Here is a 25,732-nt window from a genome sequence, read left to right on the forward strand (position 1 = left end):
CTTACATTAACATTTAATGAGTTTATTGTTATTTTAAGATTAATTAAATATTTAAATAACTTGTTTTAATTCCTTTTTTTAAATTTATTTTTTCTTTTGCTTTTTAATTTCTCATATAATAAATGTAGATAGAGAAAACCCTTATAAACAAAAACTCTTTGGAATTCTCATTAAATTTTTAAAGGTGTAACAGATCTTGAGGCCAAAATATTTTGAGAATTGCTACTTTGAACAAAATAAGTAGCTCTATTTAGTATGCATGTTGAGAACAAATGTTGATCAAGAGCATGCCGACCTAACTTAATGTAAGTAATGTATTGGTCTTTCCCACTAGATTAGAAACTCTTAGAGAAGATCTGAGTCATCTTATTTTCTCCAGTATCTAACATAGTCTCTTATAAATAATCATGGTGATAACAATAGCAGCTTTTGATCTTTATTCAATCTTTATTCTCTAAGTAGATATTATTAATTTCTTTCTTATTGAGACTAACTTGCAGGGCCTGAAATTTGTCATTTTAAAGTGTACAATTTAGTTTTAGTATATTCACGATATTGTACAACCATCACCACTGTCTTGATTCCAGAAGGTTGTCGCCCCTCAGAGAAACTTTATACCCACTAGCAGTCCCACCCCATTTTCTTCATTTCCTAGCTACCAATAGTCAACCTTTTTTATGAACTGAACTACTTACCATCTCTGTGAATTTCTCTGTTCTGAATATTTCATACAAATGAAATTATACAATATGTGATCTTTGTGTCTGACTTTTTTTCACTTGATATTTTCAAGGCTCATCCAGGTTGCAGCATGTATCAGTACTTCACTCCTTTTTGTGTCCAAACGATATTCTATTGTATGGATATGTGCCACATTTTGTACTAGTATTTCCATTCATCAGTTGATGGATGTTCAGGTTGTTTCTGTCTTTTGGACATTGTAAATGCTTCTGTGAACAGTCATAATATACGTTTTTGTTGTGAATATGTTTTTTAGTTCTCTTGGGTATATACCTGGGAGTGGAATTGCTAGATCATATGGTAGCTTTATATTTAATTTTTGAGAAATTTGCTGATTCCTTTTTTAATACCTTTTTTTATTATGGGATAATTTTATATTTACAGGCAAGTTGCAAAGATAGATTTGCTTAATAACTATCATTCACCTTCCCCTAATGTTAGGATCTTACATAGCCATGATGTGTATGTCAAAACAAAGAAGCCAATATTGGTTCATTACTGTTAACTAAATTCTAGGTTTTATTTGTATTCTACCCAATTTTTTCACCAATGCCTTTTTCATGTTCCAGGATCCAATTCAGAGTACCATGTTGCACTTATTCTCTATGTCTCTTCAGTGTTCTCTGATCTGTGGCAGTTTCTGTCTTTCCTTGTTTTTCACATTCTTGACAGTTTTGAGGAGTATAGTGTTAGGACTTGCGTAGAGTGTCCCTCAATCTGGTTTTGTCTGGTATTTTTCTCATGATTAGACTGAGGCTATATGTTTTGGAAGAATGCTACAGAGGTGAAGTATGCTTCTCGTCACATTAAATTCGAGGGTAAGTGATATTAACATGATTTATCACTAGTAATGTTACCTAATCACTTGGTTAATCCACTGTTTGCCAGGTTTTTTCACTGCAAAGTTATTTTTCCCTTTCCATACTCTTTGGAAGAGAGTCACTAAGTCTAGCTTATATGCAAGAGTGGAGGGTGATTAAGCTCAGACTCCTAGAGAGAGGTCTATTTACATATATTTGCAGTTCTTGGGTAAGAAAAATTTGTCTCCTTTCCCCCATTTATTTGTGTATTCAATTGCTTGTGTCAATATAGAATGATACATATTTATTTTAGACTTTGGGTTATAATCCAGTTGTGTATTAATTTTGTTGCTTGAATCATTCCAACACTGGCTTTTAGGAACACTATCTCTTTGACACATCCTTATCCTTTTAAAGTACTTCCTTACCTCCTGACACTACAAGATGCTTCAGGCTCATCTTTTATTTTCTCTGTCCCAGGCCGAGAACCAGCCATTTCTTCAAGGAGCCCTGAGGCACAGTTAAGTAATTTGCCCAAGCCACACACTTAAGAAAATGATGGAACCAAGATTCCAACCAAAGCAATCTGATTCCAGAACCTTTGCTGTTAACCACACCACACTGGACAACATGCAGCAGATTTTTTTTTTTTTTAATTGAAGGTGCATTAGCCACCACAGCCTGGACCTGCTAGACTCAGGTGATCCTTCCACCTCAGCCATCCAAGTTGCTAGAACTATAGGCATGCTCCACCACACCTGGCTAGCACTGGCAGTTTCTACTCCTGTTCCATTTGTGAGCAAACCTTGGGGATAGAATTTGTAGTCAGTTACACTAAGTAATTATTGAGCCCTGTTTTAAGTTTATTTTAACCACGGCTCTGATGGTAGTGATTAAGTTGAAAACTACTTACTAAGCTATAGGTAATCACTGTTAATTATGTAATTTTGTGCATTTCTTTCTATGCATGTATGTAAATATGTTTTGAAGTTTTGTTATATGATCCTGATTTTTGACTTAATATGCATAATCATGGAATATTCATGGAATAAGTGAAAGCTGCGACTTTACGGGCTGTTTCTGTTGTAACTGGCGATTGAGATGATTCAGGTGAAAGCGAGCCGCTCTTGGGATACTCTGTCATGCCTGGGTGTTATGGTCACATTAAAACCTAAACATTTGTCTTGACTTATCCATTCATCAAAAAAATCCTTGGCATAGTGCTACTAAGCCTTGTCTTTCTTGTATCTGTAGCAAGATTGGTCCCCTCTTATAATACACATTGGTAGCAGCCCATACTTAAGAATAGCCAGTTGCATCCTGCTGTGTCCCACCCCAAAATAAAACAAACCCCATGTGATATGATCAGCCGTTAGAATCCTCTGATGGCCTGTCATCACCATCTTAGATCCCAGCCCCTTGGACCAGTCTTTCTCACACAGAGATAAAGATCTTTTTTACTCCCCTTTCCCAGTTCTTCTCCAGCTATTTACCCTCAGTAATATGTTTTTCACATTTTTAGAGGCTGAAAAATAAACTTCATTTTGGCAGATGAAATACACAGTAGTGTTGCTAGTGACATACTCTATCCAAGAAAACAAAACCTGTAAGATTTGGAGTGGAATTAGACATAATCTCTTTATTCCTTATTTCTTCTATAATATACTGACTTTTCTTCAGGTACTAGCATTCAAACTAAATAAAAAATATATTTTTAATTTTCTCTAAAAGTAGTTGGCATTCTTCTCATTGTGTATATGAGAAGTTTTATTCACTTATAATGCTTTAAATTAAGATCCAGTTACCAGTCAAAACTTTGTTTAGTGGGGAAATGTTTCCTAGTATATACTTTGGTATCAGAACTCATATGTAATTTAGGGATTCTCTCCCTTTTATTGCTGATTTAAAGTTTGTGTTATCTACTTTTTTAAATACATAAAATATATACTTATAAGTATGTGTGAACAAGGTGAAGTTTGTGCTGAATTAGCTGTGTGGATAAGAGGTTACCTAACTACCTAGACAAGGCATTATGGGATCATGGCATCTTGGGATTGTGCCTACATTCTGGCTCTCAACCATGCTCTGGATTTAATTTTGTCAGTGTACCCAGATTGATGAAACTCATGTGTCTGTTGCAAAATTTGAAGAAACTAATGTGTTTAAATTAGAATGTCAGACTTTTGGAGACCAAATACTTAATCAGTAGCACATTCTTCTTTTACATATATGCGTATATATTATAATTTTAAAATACGTGTATATTTTTATTTTAGAGTTGTGGGGTATAAGTGAGGATTTATTACATAGGTAGGTTGCACTCAGGTGAAGTTTGGACTTCTAGTTGGTCCTCTCTCCTGATAATGGTCCAGGTACCCAGTGTGTTACCACATGTCCCTGTCCCTTCCCTAGCAGTGTCCAGCAACTGCTGAACCCATCCTTGTGCTAGTGTGGCCAGTGTTCAAGGGCCACTTATGAGTGAGAACATGAGGTATCCAGTTCTTTGTTTCTGGGATGGTTCACTTAGTATGATGGTCTCTGGCTGCATCCAAGTTGCTGCGAAGGCCATAATTTTGTTCTTCTTTGTGGCTACATAATATTCCATCATGTATATGTACCACATTTTCTTTATCTAGTAGTGACACATCCTTTTAGGAATCCTTTAAGAAAGTCTATTTGAGAGCTGAGTTGTAACCACAGGACTGTTGTACATGAAATCACATTAGAGGGGTGTAGTTTGATTGGTTTAATTGCCAAGTATCCATCTCTACCTCTAGAGATGGACCTGTCAGAGATATCCTATGACTGGCTGGTCAGAACTTACTTTTTTATTTGGAATTCTCTTTCTCACTTTTTTTTGTTTTAAGATTCCATGATTTATATCTTTCCATTGCAATAGTCTCAGAATTAATTGATTAGGTGAATAGCTTTTGAAATGTAATCATGCTTTCTGTTTTCAAACATTCCTTCAAACATTCCTTCAACTAACCATTTACCAACTTTTTAAGGGGAGATTACATTTGTTGATAACCAGTTAAATCGCATTGATTTTTTCCCCCCACTTTTGCAAATGTCATTCTGAGTAGATAACGTCTAATTTGAAGTTGTTTGGGGGGTTTTTGCTTGTTCATACTATTTTTTACCTTGTTATTAATTATATGGGTTTTGGGGGGGATTGTTTATCTCTTTCAGGCCATTTCATAATTCTGAATCATGTCTGATAACGGAGAATTGGAAGACAAGCCTCCAGCACCACCTGTGCGAATGAGCAGTACCATTTTTAGCACTGGAGGCAAAGACCCTTTGTCAGCCAATCACAGTCTGAAACCTTTACCCTCTGTTCCAGAGGAAAAAAAACCCAGGAATAAAATCATCTCCATATTCTCAGGCACAGAGAAAGGTAAGTAGCTCTTATGGTCTTCAAAGTCTCAGTACTGGTTTATTATTGTGTTGCCCATATTGATATATTTTATGATGAGAACAAGAAAACAGATGAAAGAAAACAATTGTGCTAATATGCAGGCACTATTTTAAGAGCTCATTTATTTTAAATTGTGATAAAAAAAACTATACAGTTATTGCTCTTCTACTTGTTAGGGGCAATTAATTTGTATATTTATCGTATTCATTTTCTCAGACCTTGACCATAGGTTATGGCTTTAAAAATGGTAGGTAGGTTCCACGGTCCCCTATCTAAAACCCTTCTAAAATGTTTTGGAATTAAGAGTTTTTCTGAGTTTGGAGTAGTAAATACTTTTGTCAGGTATTCTGTAGTGCCCTCACAGAAGTATCTGGGGCAACCTCAGTAATCAACACATTGATGTGTCTTCAGCAAAATATATGTCTAGTCCAGCGTTTCCCAACCTTGGCACTATTGACATTTTGGGGCCAAATAATTGGTTGGAGCTGTCCTTGTGCATTATAAGATGTTCAGCAGCATTCCTAGCTTTTACCCACTAGATGTCAGTAGCACCTTGCACCCAATTGTGACAACCAAAAATGTCTCTAGACCTGTAAGATATCTCTTGAAGGATAAAATTACTCCCAGTTAAGAACCACTGGTCTGGTCACACAAAGGTGAGATAAAGACTATAAATAATCTCATATAAATTAAAGTCACTAAATTAGTTTTGGTGTCAAACTTAAGGAAAAAACTTTTGGTTTTCAGAGCTTTTTGGATTTTAGAATTGGATAAGGGACAATGGACTAATGGATTTTTAGAATAAGGGTAAGGGATTCATTTGTTTAATCACATTAAGCATGGCTCTGGTAGCTGGTAGTAAATATAAGCAGAGATAAGAATATTTTTCCTAATATTCTGTGTGGAGAGGTAAACCCAAGTAGAAGTATGGTGCCTTATACCTAAGAATACTGAATACACATTTAATTTGAGGTTATATAATATGTAGTCAGTGAAAATTTGAATTAACATTTTTTTTTTTGAATCGGAGTTTCATTCTCTTGCCCAGGCTAGAGTGCAGTGGCACTCTCACGGCTACCCCAGCGTCAGCCTGCTGGGCTCCTTCTGCCTCAGCCTTCCAAGTAACTGGAACTACAGGCGCACGCTACCATGCCCAGCTAAGTTTTGATTTATTGTAGAAACAAGGTCTCGCCAAGTTGGCTGGTCTCGAACCTGCGGGCTCAGGCAACCTACTCGCCTCAGCTTCCCAAAGTGCTGGGATTACAGATTGAGCCTCTGAGCCTAGCCAATGAGATAGTATTAACAAAGAATCAAATCTTAGAGAAGTTAGATTTGCTGACAGAAAATAATCATTGATCAGGTGAAAATCTGTTTGTTCATTTTATTGTGTATTATTTCTGATTTTGCTTTTATTAAGATTTCATGTGAAGTTGTAGCTGAAAAACTTAATGGAAGTTTGTGGGGTTTTTTTCTTTTTTTAAGTTTATTCCACAGAATAACTTGAGTTATTTGAGAATGAAAAATGTCCTTGACTGGATTAGGTGAAGTATAAAGGAAAAGATGAAGCAGTGAACCAAAAACTGATGGAGAGCAGCAAAAAAGTGTTTGTTGGAGAGGGCTAAATCCTCATCTTCCATAGTAATGAGTTAGTATATTTAAAATGAGAAAACTTAAAAATGACAGTGTAAACATGGTACTTAAAATAATGGAGGTTATATTAAAAATGGTGAAGGTTAGTACCAGAAGAATTTGCTTACAGAGTTAAAATTACTTGCCTGTGGAGGACCAGAATCCAAGGTGGGATAGTGGAATTCTCAAAATAAAATACACTTGAGGAGAGAAGAAGAACGTAAGATGAAACAAAAGAGAAAGTATGGACCATTTAGTACTTGATTTTGGATAATGGAAGGACTTGTGATCAAATTGAACATATATTTGCAAAAGATCATTTTGAGAACTTTGATCATTTTGAGAACTTCCAGTTTCTCCTTTATTAACCCCCTTCTTTCCATTCCTTTCGCCCAGAATTACTTAGCTGCAGCTAACTCAAGGCCCCCCTAACTAAGGGAGAGTGAGGGGGCTGGTTTCCTAGAGATGACTCTGGTTGCATTTAGGTTTATCAATTCTTGATATCTGTAATTAGTATTCATTCAATTTCTGTTGGTGATTTCTGAAGTCTTTGTTTTATTTTGTTTATAGTCAAGATCTAACAACTTTTTAGTGCTAATCTTAAAACATTATAAGCTTGTTAATAAATACCTTTGCCTTATCTAATTCTTTTTCTCTTAAAAATTGCTATGATTGAAAATGTCAAACATATACAAAGTAGAATAGTGTAATGAACCCCATCACCCAGCTTCAATAATTTTCATCATTCTGCCTCCACTTGACTTATTTCTTAGATAAAATTACATATATCAAAATGTACGGTTATTAATTGTACAGTTTTGACAAATGAATACACCCATTTAAACCATAGTTACTATCATCATGTCATATAATAGAATATTTCATCTCCCCAGAAAATTCTGTCATGTTCTATCCCCAGTAAATCTACTCTTGTCCTTCCCTCAAGCAATTACTGTGTGTGTGTGTGTGTGTGTGTGTGTGTGTGTGCATGTGTGTGTGTAACCTTTGATCAGCTTAGCCTGTTTTAGAACTTCAAGTAGAATTTTGCTTTTTTACTTTGTGTTGATATAATAAACACAGTAGCATATATAACATACATATTTTATAGGTCAGATGTGGTGACTCACACCTGTAATCCAGCACTTTGGGAGATTGAGGTGAGAAGATCACTTGAGGCCAGGAGTTTGAGACCAGCCTGGACAACTTAGCAAGACCTCATCTCTGCCCAAAAAAAAAAAAATAGCCAGGTGTGGTGGTGCATGCCTGCAGTCCCAGCTACTCAGGAGGTGAGGCAAGAGGATCACTTGAACCCAGAATATCGAGGCTGCAGTGAGCTGTGATCAAGCCACTGTACTCCAGCCTGGGAGACAGTGAGACCCCAATTCAAAAAAAAAATAAACTTCAAACAAAAATAAGTCTACTCTTGCCTGGCCTCCGGCAGCCACTGTGTAATTTTTTTTTTTTTTAAACTTTTGATCAGTTTAGGTTGTTTTAGAACTTTAATTTTACTTTAATTTTTTACTTTGTGTTGACATCAGTAACTCAACAGCATACATAACGTACATTTTAATAAAACTTTTTTGTAGCTTCCACCCAGTCTAGAGTTTTATCAGTACTTCCTTTTGATTTTTTTTTTCTGTCGGAGTCTCACTCTGTCACCCAGGCTGGAGTGCATTGGCATGCTCATGGCCACCACAGCATGGACCTGCTGGGCTCAGGTGATCCTTCCGCCTCAGCCTTCCATGTAGCTGTAAATCAGTTCTTTTAAAGTCCTCTTCTGCCGCATCCTATCCTGTTCTCCTTCTCCCCAAAATGCGCTGTCTTGAATTTTGTGCTTTTTATGATTTTATAATATATCTGTTCATTTGGCCGGATGTGGAGGCTCAAGCCTGTAATCCCAGCACTTTGGGAGGCCAAGGTGAGAGGATTGCCTGAACCCACGGGTTGGAGAACAGCCCGGGCAACTTGGCAAGACCTCATCTCTACAGTAAATAAAAAAATTAGCCCAGCATGGTAGCACGCGCATGTAGTTCCAGCTTGCCTGAGCCTGGCGGATCAACACTGGAGTGGCCATGAGCGTGTCACTGCACTCCAGTCTGGGCGACGGAGTGAGACTCCGACTCAAAAAAAAATGTGTGTGTGTATATGTGTGTGTATTCAACCTCAGATAATATATGGTTTAAGCATACCTGTTTTGGAATCTCTTATGAAAAAGAATTATACTGTCTGCCTTTTTTCCCAGTACTTATGTTTTTCACTCAGCTTTATGTTTTTGAGATTTATGTTGATATGTATAGCTGTAGTTCATTTATTTTCACAGCTAATGTTCATATATGTAGCTGTAGTTTGTTCATTTTCACTGCTGTATACTTTATACTGTATAAATATACTGCAGTTTATTTAACCAGTCTCCTATTGGTAGACATTTGGGTTGTTTTCACGAATAATGCTGTTGTAGATAATCTTGAACATATATATACCTTGCTGGATGTGTGCAAGACTTTCTCTAGAGCAAAGCTCTCAAACTTCAGGTGACTCATTAGTTTAGCAATTCTTGAATTACTAATTAAATTAAATAACTCTGTGTTCAAACTCCATCCCCATTCCAATTTAACCATCATCTTCAGGGGCTTACCTGGGCATTAGTTTTGTTTCTGTTTTTAATTTTTTAAATATCCCTATTGATTCTGATGTACACTGAATTTTAAAAACCAGTGTATTGGTGGGTTATGAAATCTGTTTAGCAAATGGCACGAATAGAAATAATTAGAGTATAGTGCACACAGTAAAATTTGTTTGTGAAATACTTGTTTCAATTATGTGTCCTGGGTCAGGATGTCAAATGCATTTCTTGGTGTGAGTCCTGTTCAAATTTTTTTTTTTTTTTTTTGAGTTGGAGTCTCAATCTGTCGCCCAGACTAGAGTACAGTGGCCGCTCCCAGCCACCGCAGCCTCGACCTGCTGGGCTCCAGCGATCCTTCCGCCTCAGCCTTCCAAGTAGTTGGAACTACAGGCGTGCGCTACCACGCCCAGCTAATTTTTTTATTTATTGTAGAGATGAGGTCTCACCAAGTTGCCCAGGCGGGTCTTGAACCCACGGGCTCAGGCAATCCACTCACCTCAGCCTCCCAAGGCGCTGGATTACAGGCTGAGCCACCAAGCACGTCTTGTTCAAAGATTTAAAATTTACCCAGAGGTATAGACTTAGGAGTAGAATTGCAGGCTCCAGCTGTACCCAGGTGTGACTTAACTTGGGTTTGTTGAGTTGCTTTCTAAAGTATTTTAATGTTCGTTCTTACCCGGTGAAGATGAGAGTTCCCATTGCTGAGCATCCTCACCAACTTTTCTATCACTGAATCTTCATTTCTGACGGGCTGAAATAATAGCTCGTTGTGGTTTTGGTTTGTGTTTCTCTGATTACTTGGGTGACAAGCATTTTTTCAGGTTAATTGACCATTAGCCTGACCTCAGGTGCTTTCTGTGAAATATCTTTTCAGGTTGTTAATTCGTTTTTCTTTTGGGTTGTTAGTTTTTTCCTTATTAACTCATTTGTGACCACTGACGTGAATTTATGTCATTTCAAATGCTGTTCCTGGTTGCTACTGATGTGAATTTACCTCATGGTGAAAGACTGTCTTTTCAGGTTTATAATCTGAATAAAAATACAAAGAACAGAATGCTAGTCAGAGTGTTGTCTGAGGCAAATAATGGGTATGTCTGCAACTTTCAGCAGTATTGTGAAAAAGGTGACAATTTAGAAAAGACTGTTTCATTTGTGCTTAACGACAAGTTTGCAGCAGTTTTCTCCTCTCTCAGTATTAGGAAAGTGAAAAATTCGCCGGTTGCAAATGTGTTAATTAACATTCTTTATCGTCTGTATACTAATCCTTTGTTAGTTATGTGTCATAAATACGGTGTTCTAGGTTGTGATTTTCCCTTTACTCTTTCAGCAGTATCTTTGTCTTTTCTCTCTCTCTTTTTTTGAATTGCAGTCTCATTTTGTCCCCAGGCTGGAGTGCAGTGGCAGGCACACTCACGTCTATTGCAGCCTTGACCTGCTGGGCTCAGGTGAGCCTTCTGCCTCAGCCTTCCAAGTAACTGGAACTACAGATGCATGCCACCACACCCAGCTAGTTTTTGTGATTTATTGTAGAGATGAGGTCTCAGCAAGTTGTCCAGACTGGTCTTGAACCCCGGGGCTCAGGCAATCCTCTCACTTCGGCCTCCCAAAGTGCTGGGATTATAGGCTGAGCCACCGTGCCTGGCCCTGTTACACATTTTTAAATGGTGGAGAGACCTGGTCACCTTTCTGTTTTAGGTAGAAGAGACTGGTAGCTTATAGAAAAAAGGTTATAAGTTGAATAACTCATTGTGAAAATGAGTATAAGACTGACATCGGAAACCAGTTAGGAGGCTTTCAGTAGCCCAGGTGAGAAATGGCTTAACCAGTCTCTAGTAGCTTTTTTTTTTGAGTTGAAGTCTCACTCTGTCTCCCAGGCTAGAGTGCAGTGGCTTGCTCATGACCATTGCAGCCTCGACCTGCTGGGCTCAGACAGTTTATCTGCCTCAGCCTTCCAAGTAGCTGGAACCACAGGCATGCACCACCACTCCTGATTGATTTTTTTATTGTAGAGACCAGGTCTCACTGTGTTGCTCAGGCTGGTCTCAAAACCCTGGTCTCAGACAATCCTCTTGCCTCCACCTCCCAAAGTGCTGGGATTCCAGGCGTGAGCCACCGCGCCTGGCTTCTGTTAGTTTTAATAATGAAAATTGTCATGAGCTATTGTCCTGTCTGATTTTTTAAGCTTCGTTCAGATAACTAGTGTTGAGTGGTATAGTATTTCTTAACTAAAGAAATTTTCACAATGAGTTATTCAACTTATAAGCACCTTCACTTCCGGTGGGCTATGACTTATATCTGTAAATATCTTGTCTAAAAATCTAATGCTAATATTAAAAATGTTCACCCAAATTTCTCTGCTTATTTCCTAGAGAATGCCTTTCTGTGTCATAGAACATATTTAGTTTTACATACTTGAAACTATTCTAGGTCAAAAGAACAAAGGAGTAATTGCTAGATTGTTAGACTAGAAACAGAAGATAATTCCTTTCATACAGATATGGAGTTTTTTTGAGGTTTGTTTGTTTTTGTTATTGTTGTTGTTGTCTTTGCCTTAGACTCTAGCTCAAATGTAGCTTAAAAGGTTGTGATAGTAGCCTGATTCATAGCCCTCAGCCAAGAGATTGAAGATTTTCTCTGAATAAACAGAATGGCCTGGAAAAAAATGTTTATTTCAGATAGCTTGCATCCTGTCCTCATCTTTGGTAAAAAGGCCAACTTATCTCCCAGTTAGCTTTTTAATACTTTTCTGTAGGAGTAGGTAGCAAAAGATCACCAGATATTTATGAAAAACCTTTAAACCATAAGGAAGTCCAAAACAATTAGGGGAAAAGAAGAACTTAGAAAAAAAACAGACAATGTAGGGAGAAAAACCAAAAACCCCTTCCTATACATAGGCATATACCACATAATCTTCAAAGAGAGGATAAATTGAATCTGTGAAACAAGCAAAAGATTCTTAGAGAAAGAATGATCAGAGATCAGTGAGAAATAATTCTTGAAATATCAACATTTAACATTACCAAAACAAAAGTTATCAATAGGAAGAAGATTGGAAAATAGTCAAGAAAATTCTCTCAGAGAGTGAAAGACCAATACAAAGACCCGGTGCGGAAGCTCACACCTGTAATCCCAGTACTTTAAGAGGCCTAGGTGAGAGTGCCCGAGAGCTACAGGCTGAGGTGGAAGAATTGCTTGAGCCCAGGTGTTTGAGACCTCATCTCTACCAAAAAAAAAAAAAATTGTAAGATCTAACTAATAATGATCTAAGTAATGAACAAATTAAATAGAATGAAGAAAATAGGGACTTCCAGTTCCAAAGTGGTGATCTAGAAACAAACTGGCTTCAATCACCCCTTCCCCCTATGAAAACTGGAATAAATATACAGTACTGAAATTATCACCAGCAGTATCCCAGAACTCAGATAGGATGAGACAGAGAATGCCCTTAACCTGATGAAGGACATCTTTAAAAAACCTACCACTGGCTTAAGTTTACTATTAAACTTAATGGTAAAAAGAATAACTGTTTTCTCCTTTAAATCAGGAAGAAAATACAAGAATTTCCCTTCTTATCACTTTTATTCAGCAGTACACTGGAGGTTCTAGCCAGTGCAGTAAAGGCAAAAAAATAATAAGAAGAAATAGAAGGAATCCAGACTGAAAAGGAAGAAATAAACCTGACTTTATTAGCCAACAACATGATTAAATGTATATAGAAAATCCTATGATATTTACAGAATTATTAAAGGAAGTAAATATAATAAAGTTTCAGGATATAAGGTCAGTATTTAAGATTCAGTTGTGTTTCTGTATGCTAGCTGTGAACAGTTGAAATTGAAATTTTAAAACTGCCATTTGCAGTAGCATCCAGAATTATGAAATACTGAAGCAGAAATCTGACGAAACAGTGACAGCTCTGTACTCTCTACACTGATAACTACTGCTGTGGTTTGAATGTGTCCCCCAAAGTTCATGTGATGGAAACTTTTTTTTCTTTTGATATATTCGAAATTTAATCCCCAGGGCAGAAGTTTAGAGGTGGGACCTAATAAGAGATGATCAGAGTCCTCATGCATGGATTAATGTCATGGTCATTGAAATGTGTTGGTATAAAAGCAAATTTGGGCCCTTTCCTATACTCTGTTTTACAGTGTGATGCCTTCTGCATGTTAGGATGCAGCAAGGAAGCCCTCACTAGACGTGGCCCCTTGGTCTTAGACTTTTTAGCCTCTAGAACTAAGAGCCAAATAAACTTCTATTCCTTATGAATTACCTAGTCTGTGGTATTCTGATGTAGAAGTATGAAATGGCCTAAGAGAACTACAGACATTGCTGAGAGAAATTTTAAAAGACCTAAACAAATGGAGAGATTTTGCTGTTGTTATGGATCAGAAAACTCAGTTAAGAAATTTTCTTCAAACAGAGAATCCAGAAAATAGATTCTAGCATCGGGCAGAAGTGAAAGACTGTCGTGGGGCGGCAGCTGTATAGGGAGCTCAGGCTTTTGAACTACTGCAAATTAGAACAGGAGAAACAGAATGGAAGGTGGCCGTGGAAAGATAAACTGATATGTTTGAATCTACAAAGAATATAATTGATAGGATCTGACAGAAATGTTGCAAAAATAATTTATGGTGGAGCCATAAAAAAACTGAGTAGTTTTTAAATGTGGCAGTTAGTAATTCCAGTAAAAAGAAAGGAGTAGGGTTGCACAAGAAAGGAGAGGTGACCTTTGTAAACGACTTGTTTTTATGGTGTCTTTGACTTATACAATCATAGTGAGGTGAGTTTTACTTTCTGGATGCATATCGCTAAATGGAAATTGGATTTGATATGCTATGTTTTCCAAGTTGCTCAGTATCTGAGATATAGCCTTTTATTTATGAGAGAACCAGTACCCTTATTAAGGGGATGCCTCTTCTGCTTGTACCCTTTTACTCAGGCCTAGTGCTGGTAGATCGTGTACCTCTTCAATCGGTACACATTCTGGTTGTCCCCACCCCTCCTTTGTGGCAGGACAGGTTGCTTTACTTTGTTTTTCAATCCTTTCTAGAATAAATTTGTTCCTAATTTGTTTTAGGAAAAATATAAACTTGATTATAAGTACCTTTACTAACCTTATTTAAATAGGTTTTTTTTTTTAATTCCCTCTAGGAAGTAAAAAGAAAGAAAAGGAACGGCCAGAAATTTCTCCTCCATCTGATTTTGAACACACCATTCATGTTGGCTTTGATGCTGTTACTGGAGAATTCACTGTAAGTTTACCTAGTTGGGGTTCATTTAAAACATTAAAATAGCTCTCAAACATTTTCCTTCAGCATTAAGTTTAAAGTTTACTTTTCTATCCCTGTGTTAACTGTGAATTCTTACTGTTTTGGCTACTTATAAAAGTGTTAGTGGTTGGATATATCTTTTTCTTAGCATGCTGAGTCTATTTAATTATAATTATGCAAAATAGATGTAGAAAGCGAAACCTGTTAGAATTTAGTCAAGCCTACAATAATGTAGATTGGTTTGTTTGATGTATTTTGTCATTTATCTCTGGATTTTGATTTTATTAGAGAAATTTAGACCACAGCTAATTTCTGAATATCTTTTTTGTTAGGGAATGCCAGAACAGTGGGCTCGATTATTACAGACCTCCAATATCACCAAACTAGAGCAAAAGAAGAACCCTCAGGCTGTGCTGGATGTCTTAAAGTTTTACGACTCCAACACAGTGAAACAGAAATATCTGAGCTTTACTCCTCCCGGTAAGACCATGGTAAAAGGCTGAATCCAGTGGACAGTTGGCAAAACACTTCTAGATGAAATGATTACTTCTGGAAAAATAAAAAGTTAGACGTTGGTTCTTGTCTCTACTTTTCTCCCAGCGTAGATTCTGCCTTTTGTAGACTGACGGGGGCAGTTTTTTTTTCTTTTTTTGATGGGGGCAGTTTTTAACCATAGTTTGGATCTCAGTACTGTCTTAACCTTATAGTATCTGAGATATAGCCTTTTGTTTCTGAGCAAACCAGTGATCTAAGAATTGATGTATAGTGGTTTTTAAAAACAGTTTATTCAAATCAGGATCAGAATAAAGTCCATTCACTACAGTTTGCTATGTCTTATCTCTCTTTTGATATTTAGACTTTTCCTTTCTCACATTGGTTCACGCTGTCTTTTCTTGTAAAATTTATTTGCTAAAGAAACAGGATCATTTTTCCTGTTTCCCTCAGTTAAGATTTTGTTCACTACATCCTTACGATGTCACTTGTTTCTCTGCCTGAAGTCTTACATGTAATTTTTAAAACAATACAATTGACCTAAAATCACACATGTGGTTTTAATTAATTGTACTTAATATGCCTGCATATTAAGGATATGAATCACATATTCACAGAAATAAAAGCTATGCTCAAGGAAGAAATAGAAACCTCTTTGCAAGTGATCTTGGCCTTTTTTGTTTAGTACACCCTTAAGAAAAGGTCAGACTTGTTCCTGGAACTTTTGTGTCAACTAGTAAGTCTGTGTAAATTAATAATTTTCTTTAAAAGAATCAATGTTTGACCAGAAAATGGTAGCTTTTTTCATCAAATATATATATATACACACACATTTTATATATAACTATAATCTAAATATTATATATATAAGATATATATATATTTCCCCCCCCCCAAGTCTCTGGGCTTTTTTTGTTTTTGTTTTTTTGAGTTGGAGTCTCACTCTGTTGCACAGGCTGGAGTGCAGTGGCACACTAATGGCCAGCCACCGCAGCCTCGACCTTCTGCCTCAGTCTTCCAAATAGCTGGAACTATAGGCATGTGTCATCATGCCTGGCTAATTTTTTGATTTATTGTGGAGACAAGGTCTCACCATGTTGTCTGGGCTGGTCTCGAGATCATGGACTAAGGCAATCCTCTTACCTCAGCCTCCCAAAGTGCTGGGATTATAGGCATGAGCCACCTCACCCAGCACATTTTTAGAAAATTTTACTGCTGAGCTCAAAGGATCTTCCTGACTTGGCTTCCAAAGTGCTGAGATTATAGGCATGGGCAACCACTTTCAGTCTCTAGGCATTTTAAAAAGAAAAGAAAAAACAAAACTGTCAAGATTTTACTTTGTACAGTTGCCATAGTCAGAATGATTGCTGTAAGTTCCTCAGTAGGTAGTTTTTTGGAGATAGTATCTTTATGAATAAATACAGATTGAGGGATACAATTTCAAACAAGTTTTAATAATTTTATTGAGGAATAGTTTACATGCAATACAATTCACCCATTTTAAGTATATAATCTGTTGATTGTTAGTAAATTTACAGAGTTTCATGAAAATTTTAGATTCATTAGCTTGGTCTTATATAAAATTCTTATTTAAATACCAGTATTGTTATTTTTCTCAAGAGTTAACTCAACTTAAAATGAAATCAGTTTCAGAAATTTCATTTGCTCTGCTTTACTTTTTTTCCTTTTATCATCTAAAAATGTTATTTCTTGAATTGCTAACATTATTTTTTGTTTCATATCCAGAAAAAGATGGCTTCCCTTCTGGAACACCAGCAGTAAGTTAATGATGTCATTTCTTGTAGCTCTTGTTCTCATTTAAGTTACCCAAAACAAATCTCAGATTTTATTTTGCTTTCTACAGTAATTTGGAATACTTGTAATTTAGAGGTGAATAGCTACTTAATATGCATTTTTAGCTTGCCACTTGATTAGTTGAAAAAACCATATTAAGTAAATAAAAATTCCTTGGTATGATACTTAATGTAACTAAAATGTATAATGACTTTCGGAGCAGTCTGGCTACTTTTGGTAATGTTTACATATGCAAAGTTGAGTACAAAGAATTGCTAGCATATTTCCTGTCCCCACCTTTACCCCATCCACTTCTCTTTCAGGTCCTAGTCTCCAAATATAGACTGTGGGAAGGTACTGGACAGCTAAACCTTGTCAGTCTTTGAGTCTAAAGCTGGTTATCATCTAAACACAGTTACTTTATTACCTCTTGGAAACAGTGATGGTTTTATTTTTAGTTCCTGGATTGGAGGAAAACAATCTCCTGTGTTATATGAGGACAAAATGGGACAATATGTGAAATACCTGCCTACCTATGTGTGGCACATAATACGCTCCATATAAAAGTTAACTCCTTGCCCTTTTGCCGCATTAGCCAACACCTTTTCTGAGTATATCTGGCTGTTTTAAATGTCCCAAAATGACTCTGACATATACAGAGCCCAGGAGAATTTTGTTTTTGGTATTAACAAATATATTGGTTGATTACTTTTAGGGCATTGTATAGGTGTATTTATTTAAAGGGTGTAAACAGTACTCTCAAGAATATTTGATATTCACCATATCTGTTTATTTCATTTACTTTTTCATAATTTATAGAATCACCTTTACTTTTTAAATGATAATAGAACCAGTGAGACTTAATGGTTTTGAAATGAGCTATCAAATAAATAAACTTTTTCAAGTATGTTAAAAAAGATAGTCATATTTTAACCTATTTGACTTGTCTTCCTTTGCTCATATGATAAATATAGCTGAATGCCAAGGGATCAGAAACAGCAGCAGTAGTAACAGAGGAAGACGATGATGATGAAGAGACTGCTCCTCCTGTTATTGCCCCACGACCAGATCATACAAAATCAGTGAGCGTTTAATTAGTAAACTGGGCTGTGTGTGTCTGTGCATGTGTGTTTTAAAAAACAGCAATCTATGGGTGCAGTGGCTCATACCTATAATCCCAGCTCTTTGTGAGAGTAAGCTGAGAGGATTGCTTGAGTTAAGGAGTTTGAGACCAACCTAGGCAACATAACAAGACTTTGTCTTTACCAAAAAAAGAAGAAAAATTAGCTAGGCATGGTGGTGTGTGCCTGTAGTCCCAGCTACTTGGGAGACTGAGACAGGAGGATCACCTGAGCCCAGAAGGTCGAGGGTCAAGTCAAGGCTGCTGTGAGCCATGATTGTGTTACTGCACTCCAGCCTGGGCTACAGTGAGACCTTGACTCAAAAAACCCCCCAAAAAACCCCAGCAGTCTGTATTTGACTTACCATGGGGAAACTTAACTAAGAGATCTTTACCTAAAGACCACTCATCAAAAACTAGTTTTTTGAAAATTAAAATGTAATAATGTCCTAAAAGTTAAGATACTTAACTCACTGTCTTTTTCTCTTTTTATATTATCCCTTCTTTTCCAGAGAATTTATCTATTCCTCTGGCTTTCTCTGTTTATCTAAAACTTAGATCTTTCCTCTTTCCAGATTATATTTTTTATCTCCTGTTTTAAATTTTTCTCAAAGCCTTCATTCAAGAGGCAGTTAGGAATGAAATTTTTTGCCAGGTGTGGTGGCTCACACCTGTAATCCCAGTACTTTGAGAGGCAGAGGCAAGAGGGTTGTCTGAAGCCAGGGGTTCAAGACCATCCTGGGCAACTTGGCGCGAGACCTTGTCTCTACAATAAAAAAAAAAAAACCAAAAATTAGCCAGGTGTGGTAGCATGTGCTTGTAGTTCTAACTACTTGGAAAACTGAGGTGGAAGGATAACCTGAGCTCTGCAGGTCAAGGCTGTGGTGGCCGTACGTGTACAACTGCACCACAGTCTAGGCGACAGAATAAGATTCCTATTCCAAAAAAAAAAAAAGAATGAAAATCCTAACCAGGTGAGGGAGAATTTTAACAGTAACAACCTTAAATGGAGCCAGAAGGGAGGAACCACCACAACTGCCATCCTTCTCTCTCTACTGATAAGGGGCTGAGAGGGTGCTGTGCCTCAGGATGGGATGTGGCACCAGCAGGACTGGAGGCCAGGCTCTGAGGCCTGCCGCTGGATTCTGGTGCATGGTTGAGGTTTTCATTTTCTTTGTCCCTTTAGAACTGGTGTTTGAAATGAAATTTCAGACATTACAGGCATTATAATTCTATAAAATGCATTATAATTGCATAAAAACTTGTGAGAATTAATAGTTATTTCAACATCAAGGTTTCTATCCTTTTGCATTTTATTTGTCTTTTGTGATTAAAAACATGATTTTTAAACTTCGCTTTATGCTACATAATTGTACCATTTCAGTCCCACTTAAATTTCATTCATGGACCTACTATTTTGCAAGACAAACTTTTAAAACATATATGTGCTTTGCCAAAGAAAAAATGTTCCACGTGTATTCTTCTTAGTTACATGTCTTTTACAGTCTGAGAATATTATTCTCATTATTTAGAGCAGAGGAGCAGACAACTTAGTTTAGGCTAAAAATCAAAGACCTGAATAGTATGCCAGTAAGAATATCTGAAAATACTATTCCTTAAATCTCAGTAATGAACTCTGTCTCTGCAGATTTACACACGGTCTGTGATTGACCCTATTCCTGCACCAGTTGGCGACAGTACTGTTGACAGCGGTGCTAAGTCTTCAGACAAGCAAAAGAAGAAGACCAAGATGACAGATGAAGAGATTATGGAGAAATTAAGTATGTTATCTACATTTTACATTATTCTTACATTAACAACTTTTAAAATATTTGGCCCAGGTGGATTTTTATTTATACCATCTATGTTGATTTAAGGCATAAAGCATAAATTGTTTTCTTATAGGAATGATAGCTACAATTAAAGTCTAATCAAGCCAAAAATTTTTTGTTTATTAGTGCATTTGAAAGCTGTTATAGCTAGGCACAGTGGTTCACCTGTAATCCCAACACTTTGGAAGGCAGAGGTGAGAGGATTGCCGAGCCCACAGGTTTGAGACCAGCCTGGGAAACTTGGCAAGACCTTGTGTCTACGATAAATAAAAAATTAGCTGGGTGTTGTTACATGTGCCTGTAGTTCCAGCTACTTGGAAGACTGAGGCAGAAGGATTGCCTGAACCCAGCAGGTCGAGGCTGCTGTGGCCTTAAGTATGCCACTATACTGCAGCCTGGGCGACAGAGTTAGATTCCCACTCAAAAAAAAATTTTTTTAAAAAAGAAAGAAAGCTGTTATGTGTTGACTAGTGAGTAGTGCCTCTGCAATAGGCAGTATCTTTGGGAAGAGTAGTTTTTCCTTAAAGGCCAACTCTATGGGACATAGTCGGAAGCCTTATCAAAGGAGATTTGTATATATTTATACATAACTACCATATATCTTCTCAATATGAGCCTATAGAAACATCCCTAAATAACTAAACAGAATGACTTTCCTCTGGAGATAATGTGTGTAGGCATAAAATCTGTTCCATGGAAAATTTTTTTTCTCTTCCTTTTTTTTTTTTAAACACTTTTTTTTTTTTTTGAGTCAGAATCTCTGTCACCCAGGCTGGAGTGCAGTGGCACACCCACGGCCACCGCAGCTGTGACCTGCTGGGCTCAGGTGATCCTACTGCCTCAGCCTTCCAGGTATCTGGAACCACAGGTGTGCGCCACTACACCTGGCTCATTATTTTTTTTTTTTTAATTGTAGAGATCAGGTCTCCTCATGTTGCCCAGGCTGGTCTCAAACCCCTGAGTTTAGGTAATCCTCTCACCTCTGCCTCCCAGGGTGCTGGGATTACAAGTGTGAGCCACTACACTTGACTCCTTCTCCCTTTTATCAGCTATCACTGGCCACTGTCAAGCATTGAAAATAATGTAAACAATGCCAGAGAGAAGGTAACAATAACATCTTATGACAAATCTGTAACAACTATAGTTATAAAGAGGGTTCAAAGAAAAATACATTATGGATGGATTGATTGATTGATTTGTTTGTTTATTTTTGAATCGAGATCTCACTTTGTCACCCAGGCTGAAGTGCAGTGGCACGATCACTGCCCATTGCAGCCTCAACCTCCTATACTCAGGTGATCCTTCCGCCTCAGCCTCCCAAGTAGCTGAAACTATAATAAGCATATACCACCACACCCAGCTAATTTTTTTTTTTTTGAGTTGGAGTCTCACTCCATTGCCCAGGCTGGAGTGCAGTGGCACACCAATGGCCACCTCAGCATCAACCCACTGGCTTCCAGCAATCCTTCCCTCTCAGCTTTCCAAGTAGCTGGAACTGCAGGCACACATTATAACACCTGTCTAATTTTTTGATTTATTGTAGAGATGAGCTCTCGCCAAGTTGCCCAGACAGGTCTCGAACCCGCGGGCTCACTCAGGCAATCCACTCACCTCAGCCTCCCAAAGGCGTGGGATTACAGGCTGAGCCACTGAGCCCGACTGTAACTTATATTCTTATTACAAGTCAAAACGTAAGAAAAACCACTCTAAATTTTTACTTGCTCAAGATATAAAGACAGGGATACATCAAGGAAAGTCACATAAATCATTTTATGTAGGTACCAAACCTCAAGTCAACAAGTAAAGGAACAGGATGAACAACAAGAGGCTAAGAGCAACCGGGCACAGTGGCTCACGCCTATAATCCCAGCAATTTGGGAGGTGAAGGCAAGAGAATTGCCGAGCCCAGGGCTTCGAGACCAGCCTGAGCAACTTGGCGAGATCTTGACTCTGCAGTAAATAAAAATTTACTAATTTTAAAACCTGTTTCTTATGACTTTGAACTTGCCTACAATAGATACAAGATTCATTCATATAAAAGTAGAGTAATCTTCCTGGTAATAAGTGCTTTTGTGAATATATTGAAAGATAGAAGATATACTGGAAGAGTCAGAAAAGTCATTTAGGGTTATTCATTTGGATACCATTTATATATTTCTAAGAGTTAATGTATTTATAACCTATTACTAGCTTAATAGATTTCAGTGGAGGAGAAAAGTAGAGTCACCAACTTGTCCATTTCCCCAAGAGTTATAAAGCTGAGCATCTGAGAACCCAGTTAATCTCAGGCAAACTCGTGCAGTTAATTGTTCTGAAATGTGATCACCCTTGAGAAGGTGATTAGTTAGGAGGTCTAACTTAATGGAAATGTCCATCTTCTTGCTTCTGATACTTCTTTACTTTTGTTATGTATTTAAGATTCTTGTGTTAATGTTTGAAAGCCACTGTCCTAAAATCAGCGGAGTTTATTAAAACGATAATGATCTCAAAATTAGTTTGTACTTAAAATGCTTGATTGAGCTTCCAACTTTTTTTGAATTTGTTTAAAATAGGAACTATTGTGAGCATAGGCGACCCTAAGAAAAAATATACAAGATATGAAAAAATTGGACAAGGGTAAGTATTTGTTACTATATTGCCATAATATTCAGTACTTCTTAGCTATATAGCATGATATCTTGTTTACCTTCTGACATTGAGCACTTATAGTATTTTATGAGCAGTACACTTGGAGATTTATGTAAATAAATGATGCAGTTATTTCTAGATGCTGTCAAAAACTGTACTACTTAGCAGTGACTTGATGTCATTGTTTCTTCTTATATGCCATTTTCCTTTGGTGGTAAGGAATTACGTAGATGGAAAAATTGCCCATAAAATGTATTATTATTATTTTTTAATTGGAGTCTTGCTCTGTAGCCCAACCTGGAGTGCAGTGGCATGCTCACAGTCATTGCAGCATTGACCTACTGGGCTCAGGCTATCCTTCTGCCTCAGACTTCCCCGTAGCTGGAGCCACCCCTAGGCATGTACCACCATGCCTGGCTGATTTTTTACTTTATTGTCTCGCCATATTGCTCAAACTGGTCTTAAACCCCTGAACTCCACCTCTCAAAATGATGGGATTACAGGTGTGAGTCACCATGCCCAGCTATAAAATGTATTTAAAAGACAGTAAGAATATTTACTGTAGGGTTATAGGCAATAAAAACATGCATTTAAATCATATTGAGTATTGATTGATCTTTGAGTCTATGATCTTCTGAATTCATCCAATAATTTGTATTTTAAACTGAACTAATTAATTTTTTTCTGCTATTGGAAGCAAATGAATACCTTGAATTTGTAATGTTATTGATCCCTGAAATTGTTCTATGAATTTAGGAAGAGAGCATAAACCTTTTGAAAACTTCTTTATGAATTTCTTTTTAGTAGCTAAATTGAATTGCAGCACTGGTTTTATAACAAAAAAATTGAATATCTTAATATATTTAGCAGATCATTATCCATGATAATGGATGAAGTATACACTGAATAATATAATAATAATGAACATAATACTTAGGCATCTGGACTACCATCACATGTCCAATATTGAATAACAAAAGGAAATTGTAGAAAAATACATAAAATGAAACCATATGACATTTAAAAATTAGGCTAGGAGACAGGCGCAGTGGCTCGCACCTTTGGGAGGTGGAGGCGAGGGGATTGCCTGAGTCCAGGGGTTCTCCACTAGCCTGGGCAACTTGGCAAGACCTCGTCTCTACAATAAATCAAAAAATATTAGCCAGGCATGGTGGTGCACACCTATAGTTCCAGCTACTTGGAATATTGAACAGAAGGCTCGCCTGAGCCCAGCAGGTTGGGCCTGCGGTGGCTGTGAGTGTGCTACTACACTCCAGCCTGGCTGACAGAGTGAGACTGCTACTCAAAAAAAAAAATAGGCTAAGTATATTTTATAGTGATACATACTTATGTCCTTTGTAGTAAAAGTGTAGAGAATCAAATACAGGATAAATACCAAATACAGTTTACCTTTGGGAGGAGGGAAGATGCTGTCAGAAAGTGCACACAGGAATCTCCAAATTTATTTGTAGTTCTTTTCTTTTAAAAGCAAGGAAGTGAATCTATGAGTGTATATTATAAATAGTTTTCTTTATCTTTTTTCCAATATTTTTATGGGTCTGAAATATTTCAAATGTAAGTTTTGGTCACGGAGATTGCTTCTTCTCTTTGTTTCTCTTCTCTTTTGTTTTTGCTTTTACTCCTTTTGAAGATGTTAAGTCTGAAATGTTCTTTAATTATTTTTCAATTGCTTGAAGTGTAAACATTTAGTTTTAGAAACTTTAAATCTGGTTGTGTCTTTTCTCCACCCCCACTCCCCTCCCCCCCACCAGGGCTTCTGGTACAGTTTTTACTGCTACAGACGTGGCGTTGGGACAGGAGGTATCTACTTTTTCATACTTCTGGATAGTGCCACTAGCTTTTCAGAGGAAACTGGGTAGAGCTGGGAATAATCAGTAGGAATCTCTTTTTAAGTTGAACATGTTGTAAGAATAGCTCTTTGTTATTTTATAGCACTTTTCTCATTAAGGGGAACAAAGAAGAAATTATGATTATAATGTCATAAATAAGCAAAAAGTTAAAAAAAAGTATTTTCTCAGTTTGAAATGAAAAGAGGATTAATTCCTGATGCTGGATTGATTTTGGGTTGGTTAATCAATCTCAAGATAAATCTAAAAATAAGTAGACTCTACATATTACAAAGCATTATGCATAGACAGTATGGTAGTAAAAGCACTAGCTATGAGTAATCTCATTGTATAATACATGTACAATAAATTACATTATTAACTGGCTAGTGTTTGTAATTTTGTAAGAGAATTCATAAACCTGATTTTTTTTCAATTCTTCATTATAGGTTGCTATCAAACAGATTAATTTACAGAAACAGCCAAAGAAGGAATTAATCATTAATGAGATTCTGGTGATGAAAGAATTAAAGAATCCCAACATAGTTAACTTCTTGGACAGGTAAATATGAATTTTTTTTTTTCCTTTCTGAGTTAGAGTCTTACTGTGTTGCCCAGGCTGGAGTGCAGTGGCACACTCACAGCCACCACAGCCTTGACCTGCTGGGCTCAGGTGATCCTTCTGTCTCGGCCTTCCAAGTGGCTGGAACTATAGGTATACGCAACCATGCCCGGCTAATTTTTTGATTTATTGTAGAGATGAGGTCTCGCCAACTTGCCCAGGTTGGTCTCTAACCCTTGGACTCACGTAGTCCTTTCACCTCGGCCTCTCAAAGTGCTGGGATTATAGGTGTGAGTCACCATGCCTAGCCTATATGAATGCTTTTTAAACATTGGGATAAAAATGTAGAAATTTTAAACTTGTAGATCAGTTTTTATTTTATGGACAAATTGTATATGTCTACAAAACTTTATTCATCTTAGGAATTGATGTTAAATAACAGGACAAAAGGTGAAATAGAAAATGATGTATATTATTCCAACTGTATTTTTTAAAAAGCAATTATATATATGAATAAAAGAAGACTAGTTGAAAAAGATAATAGTGGTTTGATTGAAGATAGAGCAGTATAATGGTGATTTTTAAAATTTTATATTTAAATTTGGAATAATGAAAAATTAATATATTTTAAGACTTTAGTGCTCGTTATGGGGGTCACGATCATAAACTTTTCAGGTGCATTTTTCTGGCTTTTTAGAATAACATTTCAAGTCAGCATAACATAGTGTTTAAGATAAGAAATAAGCAGGGCGCGGTGGCTCACACCTCTAATCCCAACACTTTGGGAGGCCCAGGTGAGAGTATTGCCTGAGCTAACTGGTTTGAGACCAGCCTGGGCAACTTGGCGAGACCTCATCTCTACAATAAATCAAAAAATTAGCCAGGCATGGTAGCGCACACCTGTAGTTCTAGCTACTTGGAAGGCTAAGGCAGACAGATCTCCGACTTTTTTTTTTTTTTTTTTTTTTTT

At 37.0% G+C, this 25,732-nt stretch overlaps 1 protein-coding gene across 1 annotated transcript in view; it reads left to right on the top strand.

Moving 5' to 3' along the window:
- Positions 1-25,732, top strand: part of PAK2 (p21 (RAC1) activated kinase 2) — an 87,032-nt gene that overhangs the window by 40,490 nt on the left and 20,810 nt on the right. Inside the window, exons 2-10 of the mRNA XM_008064235.2 lie at positions 4,734-4,941; positions 14,369-14,469; positions 14,820-14,967; positions 16,726-16,757; positions 17,748-17,855; positions 19,542-19,674; positions 22,278-22,341; positions 24,126-24,174; positions 24,650-24,762. Of these exons, the coding sequence (XP_008062426.1) occupies positions 4,755-4,941; positions 14,369-14,469; positions 14,820-14,967; positions 16,726-16,757; positions 17,748-17,855; positions 19,542-19,674; positions 22,278-22,341; positions 24,126-24,174; positions 24,650-24,762 (935 nt within the window). The 5' untranslated portion in view covers positions 4,734-4,754. The remainder of the gene's footprint in view (positions 1-4,733; positions 4,942-14,368; positions 14,470-14,819; positions 14,968-16,725; positions 16,758-17,747; positions 17,856-19,541; positions 19,675-22,277; positions 22,342-24,125; positions 24,175-24,649; positions 24,763-25,732) is intronic.

The sequence above is a fragment of the Carlito syrichta genome, unplaced genomic scaffold (assembly GCF_000164805.1).
Source record: "Carlito syrichta isolate Samal-C Ts95f unplaced genomic scaffold, Tarsius_syrichta-2.0.1 Scaffold307240, whole genome shotgun sequence".
Classification (NCBI taxonomy): domain Eukaryota; kingdom Metazoa; phylum Chordata; class Mammalia; order Primates; family Tarsiidae; genus Carlito; species Carlito syrichta.